Genomic DNA, 20,117 nt, shown 5'->3' on the forward strand with positions numbered 1-20,117 from the left:
CGAGCTGTCGGCACAGAGCCCCACACAGTGCTTGAACTCACAAATCGTGAGATCATGACCTGAGACGAAATTGGATGCACCCCCCCCCCCCTTATTTTGTTTTTCGAGAAAGATGCTGTGCGTGGGGTTGCTGTGATGGTCAGAAGCCACAATTCTCAGCAGCTAACACAGGAGCCGCACAGCAGAGTTCAGGAAAAGGCCCAATTACTCTCTCCTGTGTGAGGGCCCTGGGACTTACTTTTGAACTAGGACTCAAGAAGGACCAAACGACGTTGGTTTAGGATGCGGTCACCACCTTGCACAAGGTGGGTGCTCAGGAAATCGTAATATTGATGAAAAGCTAATTTGCACCTGCTAAAAGAAGTCTATAACAAACACTTCAACAAGAATCTCTCAATGCCTATCCAAGCATTGCCTGACACTAATCTAATTTTTTAAAGTTCTTAAAATTTTTAAGCGCTAATAGCTATTAAAATTACAAAACAACATTTCTAATAATAAAATTCTGTCAGCCTTTCGGTCAAAGGAAAAGCAAGTATTGGGGGCACCTGGGTGGCTCAGCCGGTTAAGCGTCTCGCTTCGGCTCAGGCCACGATCTCACGGTTCCTGAGTTCCAGCCGCTCGTCGGGCTCTGTGCTGACAGCTCAGAGTCTGGAGCCTGTTTCAGATTCTGTCTCCCTCTCTCTCTGCCCCTCCCTCCGCTCGTGCTCTGTCTCTCTCTCTCTCTCAAAAATAAATAAACATTAAAAAATTAAAAAAAAAAAAAAAGCAAGTATTGGTCACTAGAGGCAATAAACAGTTACTGTTTAAAATGGGAAACCGTGTAAGACGCGGTTGCAGGAGGGGTGTCACTGGCACGCTGTGAAAAGAAGGTTACATCCTGCATATATAGGTGCCCTCATTCTAAAGTGATTTTTTTTTTTTTAACGTTTATTTATTTTTGAGACAGAGAGAGACACAGCGTGAACGGGGCAGGGGCAGAGAGAGAGGGAAACACAGAATCGGAAGCAGGCTCCAGGCTCTGAGCCATCAGCCCAGAGCCCGACGCGGGGCTCGAACCCGCGAACCGCGAGATCGTGACCTGAGCCGAAGTCGGACGCTTAACCGACTGAGCCACCCAGGCGCCCCTAGGTGCCCTCATTCTAGGATGGCTTCCCAGAAAATGTCAAACATCACCCTTGGATAAGGTTTAGACATCAAGAGTTAAAATCAAACAACTCAAACACTTAACTCTTCCTTAAAATGAAAATCAACTCAGCTGAAAAACGTGTAGTCATTTATTTAAGACCAATTTCACCTGCATCCCATATTTCACTAAAAACACTTAATTTCCTGCCATAAAGAGAAAATCAAACATGGAGTTGTTGTAAAACTCACCGTAGCGTTCTCTTCAAGCAGTTGGATGAACGTGTTGACGTTGACCCATCCAGTGCCCCCAGGGTCAAGGGTCTGCATTAGTTCTTTGAATTCTGAATCGCTGATTTTTACAGCCTCGCAATTTAGAATATGTCGCAATTCTTCCCCTGTTATTCGTCCGCCGGGTTTCTGAGCATGAGAATGTATATAAGGGAATTTTTTTTTAAAAAAGGAAAAAGGAAGGAAAGCATTGTATAACATGCAATAACGTATATAACATATATATATCATATATATGTAACATATATACAACATATGTAACATATATATTTTAAATGTTATATATATTTTTTAAAAAGGCATTTTTTTTAAAAAAGGAAAAAGGAAGGAAAGCATTCTATATATATAACATATATAACATATATAACATAAACATATATATATAACATATATATAACATCAAACATTGTATGTATATATATATACATACACACATTGTGTGTGTATATGTGTGTGTGTGTGTGTGTGTGTGTATGTATATATATATATATATATATATATATATATATATATATATATATATATGACATCACTGAGTAAAGAGTGGGCTCTGGCCGAAGAGAATTATGACGAAGCAATAATCCCTCAGTTGGTGGTCACTATGTAACACTGGGAGCCAAGGGCAGTGTGTGGGGTGGGGCAGGGGTCGGGGGACGCTGGGACCCTGCAGGGGCTGCTCCCACAATGCTGTCTGTCAGGGCACGGGCAGGAGAGGGCCCCAAGAGAGGAGGGAGACCCATCTCGCAGGCACAGGCTGATCCCCTCCCCAGGACAGGCTGAGCGCTGGCGGTGACAGTTCCTCCTACCCTGTCCCCACCTGAGGGCTATGTGGCTCCGTCATACAGGGCACACAACTTCCCGGCAATTCAATTAACAACTTGCCGATTTACTAAAAATATTAATGATGCTTATTTTCACTACCACCAACCTCATCAATTACATAAATGGACAATTACTTAGCAAGAAAAATCTCAGCCATGCTGCATAAAGAAAACATATTATCAGCAAAATACTGTGAGGCAAATTCTTCCGCCAGAATAAAAAATTACCAATAAGTAAATTAAGTATCAAAAGTAAGAGATACTGTTTACCGGAAAAAAAACAGGGGGAATAAAGAACCCCTACCTCCTCATAGACAGTGTGAATATTAACGTGGCAGAGGGGCTTACTAAGTGACAAAGTGGTGTGCAAGTGTCAACCGTTACTTTGGGGTCCAAAGCCAGAAAAGGATACAAGGTTGTCTCCGGGAAAATTAGATAATTTAGAGGAATGTATGCCTGCTTACTTTTTAGCTTGGGAGTGACAATCAACTATTTATTGTCCAAGTAGGACAATTATGGTTTTCAGTAAGCGTATAGCATTGTGCAACCATCAACCACCATCTGGTTCCGGAACATTTCCGTCACAAGAGAAACCTCGAGTCTACTCACAGCCGCTCCTCACTTCCGTCCCCAACCCAAGGCAACCGATCTATTTGTTGTCTCTCGGTGTTTGCTTTGGTCTGGATATTTCGTGTATACAGAAGCATACAGTTTATGCATCAGTATGCATTCTGCATCTGGCTTCTATCACCTGCCATAACATTTTCGCGGTTCAATCCAGGATGCGCCATGGATCGGTACTTCGTTCCTTTTCATCCTTGTTATTATTCCACTGTATGGATATGCCACATTTTGTTTCTCTTACCGCAAGCAGATAAACACTTGGATCGCCTCGTTTGGAGATTATGAATAACGTGGGTACGAACATCTGCACACAAGTCTTCGTGTGGACAAAATGTTTTTACTTCCCTTGGGCAGCTACCTGCGAGTGGAATTGCTGGGTCAGGTGGTAAATTTCTGTTTAAATTTTAAAGAAACGACCATGTTGTTTCAACGGCAGCTGTACCATTTTCTATTTCCACTAGTAGGAGAGTAAATTCCATGTCCACGTCCCTGACGTGGTCCACTGACTGCTGCCTTTGTGACTTCGTCGTCACCATAAACTGGCAACTGGTGCACGAGCATGCTTCTGACTCGCATCCCTGGTGTCTAAGGATGTTGACCATCTTTTCACGTGCTCATTGGCCATTCATATGTCTTCTTTTTTTTTTTAATTTTTTTTAACGTTTATTTATTTTTGAGACAGAGAGAGACAGAGCATGAACGGGGGAGGGTCAGAGAGAGGGAGACACAGCATCCGAAACAGGCTCCAGGCTCTGAGCTGTCCGCACAGAGCCCGACACGGGGCTCGAACTCATGGACCGCGAGATCATGACCTGAGCCGAAGTCGGCCGCTTTACTGACTGAGCCACCCAGGCGCCCTTTTTTTTTTAAATTTTTTAATGTTTAGTTTTGAGACAGAGAGAGAGAGAAAGACAGAGTGTGAGTGGGGGAGGGGCAGAGAGAGAGGGAGACACAGAATCTGAAGCAGGCTTCAGGCTCCGAGCTGTCAGCACAGAGCCTGACGTGGGGCTCGAACTCATGAACCACGAGATCGTGACCTGAGCCGAAGCTGGACACTCAACTGGCTGAGCCCCCCAGGTGCCCCTCGTGTATCTTCTTTGATGAAATGTCTATTCAGATATTTTGCCCATTTTTTACATTGGGTTGTCCTCTTACTGAGTTCGAAGAGTTCTTACATAGTCTCCATGCAAGTCCCTTACCCAATATATAATTTGCATTTATTTTCTCCCAGAATGTGACTTAATGGTATCATTTGGAGCACAATTTTTTAATTGTGATGATTCCAGCTTATGGGGTTTTTTCCCCCTTTATGGATCATGCTTTTAGTGTCCTAAGAAATACTTGCCCAACACAGGTCACAAAGATTTACGCACATGCCTTCTTCTAAGAGTTTTGTCATTTTAACTCTTATATTTAGGTTTATGGTCCATTTTTAGTTGTGTATGGGGTAAGGCAGTTCCTCTTTTTTGCATATGGCTATCCAACAGTCTCAGGACCATTTGTTGGAAAGATGATCCTCTCACCCACTGATCTTGTCAAAGATGGATTGACCATAAACATTAAGGTCTATTTCTGGACTCTCGGTTCTGTTCCATTGAGCAATCTGTCTATCCTCCTGCCACTGCCACACTGTTCTGACGCCATAGCTCTGTACTAAGATCCCAAAGTGCTCTAACTTGGTTCTTTTTTTCCAAGATTGGTTTTGGCTATTTGGCAATCTTTTCATTTCCATATGAATTTTAAAATCGATTTTTAATTTCTGCAAAAAAAAAAAAAAGACAGTTGAAAAAAAATTGGGGTGCCTGGGTGGCTCAGTCAGTTGAGCATCTGACTTTGGCTCAGGTCATGATCTCAAAGGTTCGTGAGTTCGTGCCCCACGTTGGGGTCTGGGCTGACAGCTCAGAGCCTGGAGCCTGCTTTGGATTCTGTGTCTCCCTCTTTCTCTGCCCCTCTCCTGCTTATGCGCTCGCTCTCTCTCTCTCTCTCTCTCTCTCTCTCAAAAATAAATAAACATTAAAAAAATAGATAGTTGGCATTTCAACAGGGTTTGCATTGAACTGTTGAATCTATAGATCAATTTGGAGAGAACTGCCATCTTGATACTATCGAATCTTCCAATCCATGACTGTGGAATGTTTCTTCATTAATTTACATTTTATTTAATTTCTTTTAATAGTGTTTTGTAATTTGCAGTGTACAAGTCTGGCACTTTTGTTACATTTACTACTAGGTATTTTATACTTGTTGATGCTATTGTGAGTGGCACTGCTTTCTGAAGTTCCTTTTCAGATTGTTCATTGCTAGTCGATGGAAATGTAACTGATTTGGGTATATTGGTCTTATATTCTACAACCTTGATGAACACACTTGTTATTTGTAGAAGTCTGTGTGTGTCCACTGTGTTGTCTGTAAGTAAGGGCAGTTTTACTTCTTCCTCTCCAATCTGGATGCCTTCTATTTCTTTTCTTCCAGGATTGCACTGTCTAGAACTTCAGTACAATGTTGCAGAGAAGTAGCAAAAGTTGACATTTTGTGTTTTTCATCATCCTGGGGGAAAGTATTCAGTCACTTACCATCAAATGTGCTGTTAGCTATGGGTTCGTTTTAGATGCCCTTCATCTGTTTAAGGAATTTCCCTGCTCTTGGTCTGTTGAAAGTTATCACGAAACAGGGCTGGATTCTGCAAATCCTTTTTCTGCATCTTTCAAGACGATCGTGTGGGTTTTTTTTCTTTAATTCTATTAACACTGTGTCCTATATTAATTGATTTTTTGGAAGTCGAACCAAGCCTGCAATCCCGGGATAAATCCCACATGGTCATAGCATTTAATCTTTTGTTTGTGTTGCTGGATTTGGTTTACTTATGTCTTGCTGAGAATTTCTACAACAATATTCATGAAGGATATTGGTTGTTCGTTTTCTTGTGATCTCTTTGGCTTTAGTATTAAAGTGGCATCGGCCTCAGAGAATGAATTGGGAGGCATTCCTTCCTCTGATATTTACTGGAGGTTTGTGAAGGACTTGTTATTATTTCTATAATCAATCTTTGTAGTCTTCAATGTAGAGAATTTTCATTTTTTTTTTTTTGTTAGGTTATGTTTCTAGGCATTTGATTTTTTTAAATAAAATTATTAGAAATGATATTTTAAAGTTTACTTTTCTAATTGATTACTGCAGCTTATAGAAATACTATTGATCTTTGAACACTGACCTTCTAACTTCTGTTATTAATTCTAGTATGTTCTGGAAGATTCTTTTGGACTTTCTACCGAGAAAATCACGTGGGCTGCAAACAACACTGAAAAGAAGGGTGGATAAACACGTAGGGCACAAATAGTTTTTGGGTGACAGAAAGTGAGCCACGCCAGGTTTCAATATAAGTGACCGAGGTGACTGGGTCACTCAGAGGGAAGGTGGTGGTGTGTGGAAAGAGCACACATAGCTACTTGGGAGGCATGAGTCGGAGCAGACGTAAAGCTGCCTTTCTTTCTGTAACAATTCTGCATCCCTCTCTACAGCAGGAGAGGGACGTGCTTCCCACCGCTGTCCTCTGCAGCCAGGCAAAAATGCCCTCTCCTGCCTACTCCTGGCTCTCTCCCTCTGCCTGCCTCCTTCCGGGTTCCAGAGCGTGCCCAAGACCACGGCAAATGGCGGTCGGCGGTCGGGGGTCGGGGGGGGGGGGGGGGGGTCGGAAATCCCACTTGGCATCCGGCAACTCTAAGCATCGGACGCTCACTGCTGTCATGTGTCACTCCAGAGTGTGAGCTCATCATTGGCCGGGCCTTTGCGTCACTCATCTGTGCGTTCGGCGCCAGGGCCCACGGCACGCACGGCCCAGCGTGGGGCAGGCACTCGATTCCTCACCCCTGCGTGTTCGTTGATCGGTTCTGTTTGTGAAACAGCACATCAATGACCGCTAAATAGTCCCGTATTTGGAGCGGCTGGCGTTATTACAGCCCTCCATTAACGGAGATGAGATTTCCCTATTTTTAATTAAATTACGTCAATGGACCACTAGGCGCTGAGGCGGGTAAACACACAAAAGCCTTCACTTGCGTCCGAGAGGAGGCCCAGCCGACACACTCACAGGCGGCTCTGCCCAAGGCTGCAGTGGGCCTCCCTCTGGAGCAGCTGGTTTGAGTCAAGCTCCGCCACTCACGAGCTGGGAGCCTCAGGCCGGATACTTAACACTGCCGTTCCCTTTCCTCAGCAGAGGAGGGCAAAGGCTTAAACGGAGATCGTGATAGTGTCTACCTCACAGAGGTGTGGAGAGGCGGAAGCGAGTGAAGACGGGTAAGTCACAGGAGACCGTCCCCGGCACGTCGTAAGCACGCATTATCATCGTTCACTCAGTGTAGGAGACCAGGTCATCTAGTTCTGAAGATTACTTAGAACAGGCAGGCCAGCTAAAATGCTCCCCTCCCCCAGGAAAACAGAACCCCAAATCTCTGCGTCTACACTAGGCTCAGAAACCATAAGCAACGGCATTCTAGATCAACGGAGACGAGGAACCACAGTCTCCAGTACAGACAGCAAACCTCTGAACCTTGAGGTCCGCCTCCAGGCCACGTGGCCTCCTCCCCAGAACGCTGCCCTACAGCCGCCCTGCAGGAAGGCTCGCGCCGAGGCCAAGTGTCTCCTCTTCTGCACACAGTCAGATCTGAGTCTGAGGCAAAGCAAGTCACTGGACTCCTCCATATTTACTGGATTCGGCTGTTGAATGTGCTTGGTCAGCAGCCAACTTGGGGAAATGTTGCATGTTTCCAAAGTATCCAAGTGCTGCTTTCTAAATACACATTAAGGTGGGACAGGAGCTAGTATTTAAAGCAAGTTACAAACTCATGAATTGGCCTCCTTCCGCAGCATAATTAAACCATTAAATAGGCTCTTTAGAACGAAGAAAACGTTCCTGTGATGAGCCACACGTCGTTATGAACCCACACCCTCCGGGCTGGGGTGAGGAAGGCTCAGCAGGTCCGGCTTACTCGTTAGGCAGTGAGTGCTGAGCAGACAGTGCACCCTCAGCGACCTTGCCATGCGTTCTTCTCACCCCCTGGCATCTCCCTCACCTCGGTGCAGGACATTTTATGTTATCTGACCTCCCAATCCCAGCCAGCTCCTGAGGTCAGGAGTGAGGTTATATCCCTAAGCACTCGGGACAATTGCTAGCTTACAGCAGGAGCTCAGAACATGTGTGTCGGTTGGGTAAATCGATGAAAATACAGTTTTTGTTAGCCTGGGTCTGAGTGTTCTCGTTCTGAGAAACAGTGAGGTTTTCACCAGGGAAGGGGTTCGAGATCTTACGGTCTTGGCGTTCAGTAGTGCTTTCTTCAGTGACGCAGAGTGACCCTCGTGTCTAGATAACTTGGGGATAATGTTTTCCTCGCAAGATTGATTTTTAGAAGTGATGCTACAAGAGGATGAAGAGAAAAACAGGAATAAGGTTACGCTCTTGAACTCTGTTCTTCCTTAATGCAAAAAAAAAAAAAAAAAAAAAAAAAAGCACCTTACAACCATCACGATGCTTTATTAGTGGATGGCTTTTCTTCCTGAAAGTGTACTGTGCTTACGTGTGGGCCCACTGGTCGCTCAGGCAGTGCGGTACCTGATACGGGAGACAGTGGGGATGCCCCATCATTCTCCATTTCCCATGCCAGCTAACCGTGGCTAGCTGTCTCACCAGTCTGTGCCCCTGGTCTCAAAAGAGGCCAGGAAAGAGATCACGATCACTGCTGAGACTGTCACCTCCCTGTGTATAGGGGGAGCGCGTCGAGGCACACTCACCCACACGGTAAGTGAGGGCACACGCTTCCCGTGTTAAAACGGTGGGAATGTCAACCTTAACAACGTCCCCCTCCCTGTTGACAATGGCCACGGCCACCGACATCATCAGAGCCCTCTCCTCTCCCTTTCTTGCCTCTCGCAACCGTCCCCTGAGCGCAGGTCCATCAGTCTGGACGTGTGTTCCTGAAGGCCTATGACCACCCCACTCAGAAATCAAAGCCAACTTCACCCTGGACTCTGATCAGAAGGGGGTTGCAGAATCTCATAATACAAATCTACAGATACCCCTGTCAGCCTCTGCTTTTCAATGTTCAGTTAGACGGGATGATGTTTCCCACTAAAAAAAGAATGAGGGGCGCCTGGGTAGCTCAGTCAGTTAAGTGACCAACTCTTGATTTTGGCTCAGGTCACAATCCCGGGGTCGTGGGATTGAACCCTGAGCTGGGGGCTCTGTGTGAGCATGGAGGCTGCTTAGCAGACACATAGATCAAGGGAACAGAATAGAGAACCCAGAAATGGACTCACAAATGTATGGTCAACTCATCTTCAACAAAGCAGGAAAGAGTATCCAATGGAAAAAAGACAGTCTCTTTAGCAAATGGCCTGGGAAAACTGGACAGCGACATGCAGAAGAATGAACCTGGACCACTTGATTACACCATCCACAAAAATAAATTCAAAATGGATAAAAGACTTAAACGTGAGACAGCAAACCATCAAAATCCTACACGAGAAAACAGGCAGCAACCTCTTTGACCTCGGCCACAGCAACTTCATATTTGACATGTCTCCAGAGGCAAGGGAAATAAAAGCAAAAATGAACTATTGGGACCTCATCAAGATAAAAAGCTTCTGCACAGCAAAGGAAACAATCAACAAACTGAAAGGCAGCCAATGGAATGGGAGAAGATATTTGCAAATGACATGTCAGATAAAGGGTTAGTATCCAAAATCTATAAAGAACTTATCAAACTCAACACCCAAAAAACAAATAATCCAGTGAAGAAATGGGCAAAAGACATGAAGAGACACTTTTCCAAAGAAGACATCTAGATGGCTAACAGACGCATGAAAAAATGTTCGACGTCACTCAGCAACAGGAGAATACAGATCAAAACCACAATGAGATACCACCTCACGCCAGTCAGAATAGCTAAAACTAATAGATAGATGTTGGCGAGGATGTGGAGAAAGAGGAACCCTTTCGTACCGTTGGTATGAAGGTGAACTGGTGCAGCCACTCTGGAAAACAGTATGGGGGTTCCTCAAAAAATTCAAAATAGAACTACCCTGTGACCCAATCATTGCACTACTAGGAATTTATCCAAAGGATACAAAAATGCCGATTTGAAGGGGCACGGGCACCCCAATGTTTACAGACGCACTTTCAACAATAGCCAAACTATGGAAAGAGCCCAAATGTCCATCAGCTGATGAATGGATAAAGAAGACACGGTATACATGTTCAACGGAATATTACTCGGTGGTGAAAAAGAATGAAATCTTGCCATTTGCAACAACGTGGGTGGAACTGAAGGATATCATGCTCAGTGAAACAGGTCAGTCAGAGAAAGACTGATATCATATGATTTCACTCATACGTGGCATTTGAAAAACTCAGCAGACGACCATAGGAGAAGGAAAGGAAAAGTAAGATAAAAACAGAGAGGAAGGCAAACCACAAGAGGCTCTTAAATACAGAGAACAAACTGAGGGTTGATGGGGGTGGGCTGGGGTGAGGGAGACAGGTTCAACGGGTGACGGGCATGAAGGAGGGCACTTGTCGGGCCGAGCACTGGTGTTGTGTGTAACAGATGGGTCACTGGGTTCTTCTCCTGAAGCCAAGACCACACTGTATGTTAGCTAACTTGAGAATAAATAAATAAATAAATAGATAAATAAATAAATAAATAAATAGATAAATAAATAGATAAATAAACAAACAAATAAATAAACAAACAAATAAATAAGAAAAAAGATTCTCCCTCTCTCTTTGCCCTTCTCCCCCCACTTGTGCTCTTTCCCTCTTTCTAAGTTAAAAAAAAAAAAAAATGAGAGCGAATCAGCTCAACAATTCTCACATCCGTTTGGGGCAGGGGGTTTACTGCTGCATCTACAGCCATCTTAGCTTTCTCCAGCTGTACAAAAACACAGAAACACACACACACCTACGACCATTTCTAAGAAATATATACAGTAGGGGCGCCCCGGTGGCTCGGTCGGTTGGGCGTCCGACTTCGGCTCAGGTCATGATCTCGCGCTTCGTGGGTCCGAGCCCCACGTCGGGCTCTGTACGGACGGCTCGGAGCCCGGAGCCTGCTTCGGAGTCTGCGTCTCCCTCTCTTTCTGCCCCTCCCCAGCTCGCGCTCTGTCTCTCTCTCAAAAATAAACACTAAAAAAAATTTTTTTTAAGAAATATATAAAGTGGCAGAATTCCCGAGTCTGGTTGCTCATGTGACGACTGCAACCTGGTTTTTCGAAAGATCACTGGCACAGGAATGAATGGATACTTCTGCAATAATCATCACCGTATACAGTACCACCGACGAGGGGGCCCAGTAGTTCTCTGGTGTGTGTTGGGGGTGGGACAGGGGGTACCGTGCTAGGCACTGTGGGATGTTTAGAGCAAACCTGGCCACCGCCCACTAGATATCATTAGCGCCCCCACCCCAGCTGTGACAACCAAAAACGTCTCTGGGTGGCTGGGATTGCCCCTAGTCGAGAATCACTATTTAAACTTTATTTATGTTGAGAGAGAGAAGCAGGGAGACAGAGAGAGAGAGAGAGCACATCCCAAGCAGATTCTTCACTGTCAGCGCAGAACGTGATGTGGGGCTTGATCCCGTGACCGTGAGATAGTGACCCGAGCCGAAATCAAGAGGTGTGTCAGACACTTAACCAATCGAGTCACCCAGATGCCCTGAGAATCACTGTTTTAAAGTAAATGAAACTCACATTTTAATTCTTTCCTATCTTTCAGTTAAGAAAATCGCAAAAAAAACAGAAGTAACTTCACTTAAGAAATAGGCTCACGGAGTTGCATCCCAGGAACGGGGTGGGGGGTGGAGGGGTGGGGTGGGAGCTCTAAATACCTGGAAGGCCAGTAACCAGGGCAGTTCATCAAATATTCATAAATCCCTGAGACACAGAGCGGACCTGGTGAAATGGGAATTAACTCTGTGGCCCCATGACTCGGGCCCAGGGGTTCGGAAAGGCAAGATGCCAGCAGGGGCCGCCTGACGGGAATGCAGACACACCAGACAGCAGGTCCTGGCTCCTTCACTCCTTACTTGTGTGGCCTCCGACATGTTGCTCACTATTCTGATGCTCTATTTTTCTCATATTTTACTTTACAACAGAGCATAGTGCTTTCGATGAACGTGCCGAGGTTATAAAGCCTGTTTTTTTCCCTTAAAATTTATATAGGGCGATCAATACAGGATACACATTCACGTAAACAAAATAGTTCTTAGAGCCAAAGCCTAAACTTTAAAATGTCATATTATTAAGTGCTTGTTTTACATTTTCGGCCCCATCACAATTTACGTGATACGTAAATCTGAAGTTGTAATAGACGTTAGAATGAAAACAGAAATAATGGCGCTCGGGGCAAAAAATCCCCCTGACCCACGATAACTGCACCACGCATCGTGGTCAGGAGACAAATGAATGTGGATTGTTCCTTTCTGTGTAACACTTAACACAACATGCTTCTACACAATTTCCCAAGAACACACGCAAAGCTCAGTGTGACGCTGGCGGCGTTGATGTGCGCACGTCCAAAACTCAGTCTCCATTTCTGCCTCCACCGCGCTCACTAAGTGGCAGGTCTAGTTAAGACCCTTACAGTCTCAGGTTTTCATCTAGAAACTGGAATAATAATTATACCCATCTTATAGTTTAAGGCCATCTGAAATAAGAATGCCTGTGTGGGAAACAGTTGATGAATGGTAAATCGCTATGTCAAGTTCATAATTATCCCATGAAGACTAATTTCTCATTCAAAACCTGAAGAAAAAGTCATGCAGATATTCTCATAGATTATAATAGGTGTAACTGAAATTTGGTTCTTCTGTTTTTGTTTTTGTTTTCCCACATACCTGTTTCTTTTGGTCGGGGGAACTGTGTTGTTGACTTCCAACCACTGGGACTCATAAAATGAGGTTAGAAATTGTTTCCAATTGACTCTAGCGGTGGTTTTAAGTCCAAATCTGGATTTAAAAAAGTAAAAATATTACTTTAAATATTTTTCCTATAATGTTTCATGGATCAGATGTTTAATATTGAAGAGTGCAGCAATGAATTTAGGTGAAGTTTCAAATCTAAGGCAAACAAACAAGATAATTTAGTAAAATAGTACTGCCAATTGACTTTTAAAAAAGCAAGGAAAACCAAACTGACGCTACAGCTCCTTGTTCCTGTATTCCCTTAGCGGTAGGTAGCATACAGTTGAAGGAAGAAACAAAGGAATTTGATTCTCATGTTCATGAGATAATTCTTTCAAAGTCACTATTTGGAGAGTTCAGTCACCGCGGGAGGCAGAGTAAAGGCCCGGGACGCACCCACTTCCTAATCCCCGGGATCTGTGAGTGTGGTCTCAGGTGGCAAAAAGGGACTGTGCAGATGTGATTAAGGCACAGGTGCAGAGACGGGACGGTACCCAGGCTAACCAGGGATCCGGTGGGCCGATCTTATCACAGGAGTTCTCCATATCAGAGAGTTTCTCCGAGCTGTAGCCAGAAAAAGACGTGAGGACAGGAGAAGGGCCAAGGAGGTGACTGGAGATGCAGGAAGGGCCGCGTGCCCAGGAAGCAGGCGCCTCTAGGAGGCCGCAAAGGCGAGAAACGGACTCTGCATTTCTCCACTCGGCTCGTGCTGCTTTGTCACGGCAGCAACTGAAAACAAGTACAGATGCGAAATCACAGCGGGAACGAGTAACCGGAAAATTGTTGAAAAGGAAACTACCAAAGCCAGCGTGGCCCCGTGACTCGGGCCCAGGGGTTTCGGAAAGGCAAGGTGCCAGCGGGGGCCGCCTGACGGGAACGCAGACACACCCGACAGCCGGTCCTGGCTCCTTCACTCCCTACCCGTGTGGCCTCCGACACGTTGCTCACTATTCTGATGCTCTATTTTTCTCATCTATAAAATGAGCATAATGTCCTCCTCGGGGAGGGTTGCTCTAAGGATTAAAGCTACTAGATCGAAAAGCCCCCACTGCAGTATTGGATCACCAGCAGGTGTCCCATCACACACGCCACCCTACTGTCTATGTGACCCAGCCGCTAAGCATCACCCACGCTTCCATAACGGGGCGGGGCGGGGGGGACGAAAAGAATTTGGGCTAAGATTCTTCAACGGCAGATACGAGATGCAAAAGTGGGGAATGCCACAAGACAGACTTCCCTGTTTTGACGGCCAAAACTAGTGGCTGTAAGGAAACTGGTCTCGGGTGGATCAGACGCGGGCCACGTGAGAAAGTACCAGCGTGCATGTGTGCACACGCAAACACACACGGAGTTGCGTGGCCCTTCATTCAAGGTTATGCTCTTCCTTGCCCAAGGTCCCTTATATTTGCTGCTTCCTTTGACAAATGCCACACTCCTCATCGTACGTCCCGTTCTTAATTCTACTCCTCTTTCGAGCTCAACTTAATCATGACTTTCTCAGGGAAGCCTTCTCCGATGTCCATAACCAGGGCTCTTTGCCCTGTCAGCCTGCCCCATAGCACTCTGCCTCCTTCCTTTATAGCATTTATCATGAAGGATTAGTATTATTAGCATCTGTCACTAAGGATTAATATTATGAGCATTTATCACTAAGAATTAGTATTATTAGCATTTAACACTTGCATAGCACCTGGGTCATGTTATGATTATAGCACCCGATGCTTGATAAATGGTTATTATTTATGCTTCTGCTATTAGGACCATAGATGTTTTCATGAGAACGGGAGATACTGATGGATTGATTTTCATTGTGTATACATGACAACATCTAAGAAGGAGACTGCGACAGTGGTCTAATGCCTTTCTGTTCACATACAAAACAAAGTTCCGCCTTTTATTCTTGGCCTTCCTTCCTCACATTGCCCACAACCTGGATAGAGTTTGTTAACACTATATATTTCCACCTTAGATTTCAGCAGGTTAGAAATTAATTTCCTATAATGGAAACACTGGGTCTACTGTTAAATGCAATCAGCTTCATATGCTATGTGTAGGAAATTACTCGCTCTTTGGGAAAAATATCAGATTAGATATTTGGGAAAAATATCAGATTCACCCCATTCTCTATACTAAAATAAATTCAAAATAAGTGAAGAAGTGAAACGTAAAAACAAGGACCACTAGCAAAGGAAAATCTAGGTCTATATTCAACTGGTATTTGAATAGGAATGGGTTTTTAAGTAACATTTAAGAAGGGAAATCACAAATTTCCCTAGTCAATGCCATCAGCATAAAAAAGTTCCGTACGCCAGAAATATTGAAATAAAACTTAAGAGCCAAAAACCAGAGGCGCCTGGGTGGCTCAGTCAGTTGAGCATCTGACTCTAGATCTCAACTCAGTTCTTGATCTCAGGGTCATGAGTTCAAGCACCATGATGGACGCCCCCCACCCAAAAAAAGGCCAAAAAAACCAGACTTGTAAAGTTATGTAACATAAATATGCATAACAAATTGCAGATTTTCTTAAAACATAAAGCACTTATACAAATTAATATAAAAATACTAAAACCTGATTTCTTCTTCCAATAATGGAGGAGTCCAACCCTACTGGACTAATCCTCCTACAGATAGTCACAAAAAGCTCTGGGCATAATACCAAAAGCAGTTACCTAAAAGCACTACAGGGTGAACAGATGTCGGGACGGCAAAACCCAACTCCGGTTGGGACTCCGTGCTGAGAGGAGTCGAGTTGTGAAGACGATGTTCAATGCTTTCAGCCTGGTGCTAGGTGCTGTAGCATGAGGGTTGCCAAGGGTACCAGTACCCCCCCCCCTCAAAAAAAAGTAGCCTTTATGGCCTGGAACACTAGAAGACCAAACCCAGGTGAGCCAAGACCCCTAGAGAGAAGGGGGAAATCCTGGAAGAAAAAGAGCCAGAGAGGGATTCCCCAAGCTCGGTCCTACCACATTTCTGACTCGCTCTGAATCTCACATGATCAGAACCTTCTCGTAATACTTAGCTAAACACAAAAGATCTGAACTAAGGTCAGAGCTGCCACCCAAGAAACAGAATATGAAGTTTGAGTCCAACCAAGACAACCACCTAGCGAAAACGAAAGAAACAATACTCATCGAAAAAAAAATAACAAAAGTTAGAGTCTTCGTGATTTAATATTCAAAAAGTTGAGGACAGAATCTGCAATTATAGAACATATTAAAAAACCCAGGAAGATGGAACATTCTAGGGAGAAAAGTCTGACATACACGCAATTGGAATCACAGGAGGAGAGGAGAGAAATAATGGGGCAGAAAAGAATATTTGGAGACGACAGGCCAAAATGTCCCCAGATTTGATTAAAGAGATCCATTTACAGATTAAGACGCTGAACAAACACCAAGTAGAATACCATGAAAAAGGCCATGCCAAGGCACATGACGAAGTCCAATTCAAAGAGTAAATCCTGAAAGCAACAAGAGAAAAATTACTCATTACATTCAGGGGACATTTTAACAGATGGCTTTTCATCCAAAATCATGGAAGCTGAAAGAAGTGGAACGACATCCGGAAGGGCCAAGAGAGAAAAAGAACTCACCCAAGACTTTTTCATCTAAGAAAATATCCTTCAAAAATGAAGGGTACAAGAAGACATTTCTAAATAAAAGAAAGCTAAGGGAATCCATCTTTAGCACACCGGTGCCTCGATAAAGGAAGTTCTTCGGGCTGCTGGGAAATGATAGCAGATGGAGACCTCGACTCTTCAGAAAAGAGAAAAGGGTCAGAAATGGTAAATATCTGCAAAAAATACAAAAGGCTATTTTGTTTTGGCTTTTTATCTTCTGAATTTATTTCTAGTTCTTTAAAGCGAAACAGTAATAACATTGTTTTGTGGCATTTGTAATATGGATAATTCATATAATACCCACGGTCTAAAGGGCACGGTGGGGCAGGACAGCGACCTATATGCTCACGCGGGTTCTGCATTTTATGTGAAGTGATACAGCGTCAACTGGATGCAGGCTAACGATGAGCAGGTAAATATGTACACTACAATCCCCATGAAAAATTATGTAAAAAAGCATAACTAAAAAGACTATAAGAAAATTAAAATGGAATTCCAAAAAATGTTCCAAATATCTGAGGAGAAGGAAGAAAAAGAGAAAACAAAACAAAAAACAAAAAAGGGAGATCCAAATCCAAATATATCAACAATCACTTTAAATATTAACGGACTAAACAAACACTTCAATTGGGTCTTCTTTATGACCCCAATGTATGCTGTCACAAAAAAAGGGCACAATTAATATGAAGACACAGATAGGTTGACAAAAAGGACATCACCTTAAACCACATGATCAAGGGCAACCTCAACAGTGCAAGTCATATTAATACTCTATACCCTAGAAACGATGGAATGAGAATGGGACTTTGCCCCTGTGGTCTTCCTTCCAAAAACACATTACTCCAGTCCAACCAGCCAAATCCCAGTTGAGGGACATTCTGTAAAATATCTGACCAATAATCCCCAAAACAGGCAAGGTTGTTAAAAAACAAGGAAAGTCTGAGCCACTGTCAGAACCAAGAGGAGCCTAAGGACACACGACTACTAAATGTAATGGCGGATGTATCCTACGTGATATCCTGGAACAGAAAAAGGATATTAGGGGAAAACTGAGGAGATGTAAATAAAGTACAGGCTAACTAGTTAACAATAATACATCAATATTAGTTCATCAATTGGGAAAAATCTACCATACCAATGTAAGATGTTAATAACAGGGGAAGCTGAGTGTGGGGCACGTGAAAATTCTCTGCACTATCTCCACAATAGTTATATAAATGTAAAACTTCCGAAATAAAAGGTTATGTTTAAAAAGGATAATGAGGGACTATTATATATACCTTTATGTCAACCCATTTGACAATTAAGATGAAATGGAATGTGTTGAAAACACAAATTACCAAAAATGACGCAAGAAGAAATAGAAAATGTGAATAATTCTCTATTTAAAAATTTTTTTATCTGAAAACAGTCCTAAAAAGAAAAATTCAGGCCTACATGGCTTCTCAGGTGAATTATATCAAACATTTAAGGAAAATAAATAACGTTGGCCAGAAAGTAGAGAGGGAGGAAACATTTCTCAACAGATTTTCCCATGTTAACCTGATCCCAAACTAAGAGAAATATTTTACAAGCAAGGGCAACTTTAGACAAATGTCACTCATGAAAAAAGATGCAAAAAAATTTTTAACAAAATTTTAGCAGATAAAATTAAATATATAAAAAGGATACTATATATTATGACCAAGTGGGATTGAATCCCAGGATGTAAATTGGCTTAACTAAAAGTTGATCAATATAATTCACTATGTTAATAGAATAATGGAGGGAAATTACATAATATCAGAACAGATGCAGAAAATTGAATTGCGAAATTTGAATTTCGCAAAATTCAACACATATGATAAAAAAAGAATTCGTCAAAATAGGAATAGAAAGGAACTCCCTTAACCTAATAAAGGGCATCTAGAGGACACCCATGGCTAACATCACACTATGTTACAAGATGGAATGCTTTCTACCTAAGATCAGGTCAGAACAAGAGAAAGATGTCCAATTTTGCCATTTCAGCTCAGCATTGCACTTAATGTCCTACTTAGTAAAATAAAGCAAGAAAAAGAAACAAAAGGCATACAGACTGCAAAGGAAGATGTAAGCTTGCTTTTATTTGTAGGCAACATGATTATATTCAGAAACACTAGAAAATCTACAATAAAAATATTTGAACTAATTAGCCAGTGAATTTAGTAAGGTCACAGTATTCTAAGTAAATATACAAAAAATCACTGTATGTCTAATTACTGGCCATGAATAGCTGGCTGGAAAATGAAATTTTAAAAATTCATTTACGATTGAATAAAAAATACTTAGAAATAAACATAGCATGTGTAAGATTTGAGAATTATAAGCAACAAAATATTGCCTAGGAAAATTAAACACCGAAACAAGTGGAAAGCTATACCATGTCCATGAAGTAGAAAACCAAATATAGTTAAAGTGGCAATTCTCCCCAATTGCTAGTATTTGCAATTAAAATCCTAGCAGGTTTTTTTCCTTTGATATATTGACAAACTGATTCTAAAGCACAAAGACCCTAGAATAGTCATACAATTGTGAAAGAGAAGAACAAGTCTAGAGGACTTGCACAATCTAATTTCAAGACTAAACTCTTTAGCTACCGTAATCAAGGCAGTGTGGTATTGATGTGAGAATAATCCTATAGATTAATGGAAGAGCCTAGAGTCCAGAAACCTACTTATACTTATATAGTCAAGTGATTTCCAACAAAGGTGCAAAGTAATTCATCAGAGAAATAGTAGCCTTTTCAACAAAGGCTCCTGGAACAACTGGATACCTGGATAGAAACAAAATGAACCTCCAACCCTACCTCACACCATACTCAAAAACCATCCAGAAATGGATCTCCCCTAAAAACTACCCATAACAAACTTTCAAATAGATAAAACAGGCTTTATCAAAATTAAAAACTTTTGTACTTCAAAATACAAAGAGACAAGCAAGCCACACTGAGAAAATATGTGAAAATAGGTAGCTAACAAAAAAACCCATATTGAGAATATACAAAGAACACTTGCAAATCAATAGGGAAATAAACAAACCAGTAAAGCATGCAAAAGATTTGTACATATACTTTCTAAAAGAATATATATGAATGGCTAATAATCACATGAAAATAGTCTCAACATCATTAGTCATCAGGGAAATGCAAATTAAAAGCAGAATGAGGAGTGCCTGGGTGGCTCAGTTGGTTAAGCGTCTGACTTCGGCATAGGTCATGATCTCGTGGTTCACGAGTTCGAGCCCCTTGTCAGGCTCTGTGCTGACAGCTTAGAGCCTGGAGCCTGCTTCCGATTCTGTGTCTCCCTCTCTCTCTGGCCCTCCCCCACCCATGCTCTGTCTCTCTCTGTCTCAAAAATAAACATTAAGAAAAAATTTTCAATCAGAATGAAATACCTTTACACACCACCAGAATGGGTAAAAGTCAGACTGGCAATACTAAGCATTGATGAGGATGTCGAGCAGCTGGAGTTCTTCCGTGTCACTGACGGAATTACAAAATGGGAGTTACTTTGGAAAAGGGTTTGACAGTGTCTTATAAATTTAAACATACACTCATACAACCCAGCAATTTTACTACGAGGTATTTACCCAAGAGAAATGAAAACATGTATCCACACAAAGAATTGTATGTAAATGTTCACAGAAGTATCTTGCATAATGACCCCA

General features: G+C 42.7%; 1 protein-coding gene across 9 annotated transcripts in view; it reads right to left on the reverse strand.

Moving 5' to 3' along the window:
- Positions 1 to 20,117, reverse strand: part of EFCAB6 (EF-hand calcium binding domain 6) — a 244,332-nt gene that overhangs the window by 121,011 nt on the left and 103,204 nt on the right. For 8 of the 9 annotated variants that reach the window (XM_078449363.2, XM_078449359.2, XM_078449361.2 and 5 more), the window contains 3 exons: positions 12,746 to 12,856; positions 8,166 to 8,271; positions 1,378 to 1,545 (listed from right to left, as the gene is read on the reverse strand). In XM_078449363.2, the coding sequence (XP_078305489.2) occupies positions 1,378 to 1,545; positions 8,166 to 8,271; positions 12,746 to 12,856 (385 nt within the window). The remainder of the gene's footprint in view (positions 1 to 1,377; positions 1,546 to 8,165; positions 8,272 to 12,745; positions 12,857 to 20,117) is intronic. The other variant, XM_078449362.2, reaches the window with a different exon arrangement.

The sequence above is a fragment of the Panthera onca genome, chromosome B4 (assembly GCF_046562875.1).
Source record: "Panthera onca isolate mPanOnc1 chromosome B4, mPanOnc1 haplotype 2, whole genome shotgun sequence".
Taxonomy (NCBI): Eukaryota; Metazoa; Chordata; class Mammalia; order Carnivora; family Felidae; genus Panthera; species Panthera onca.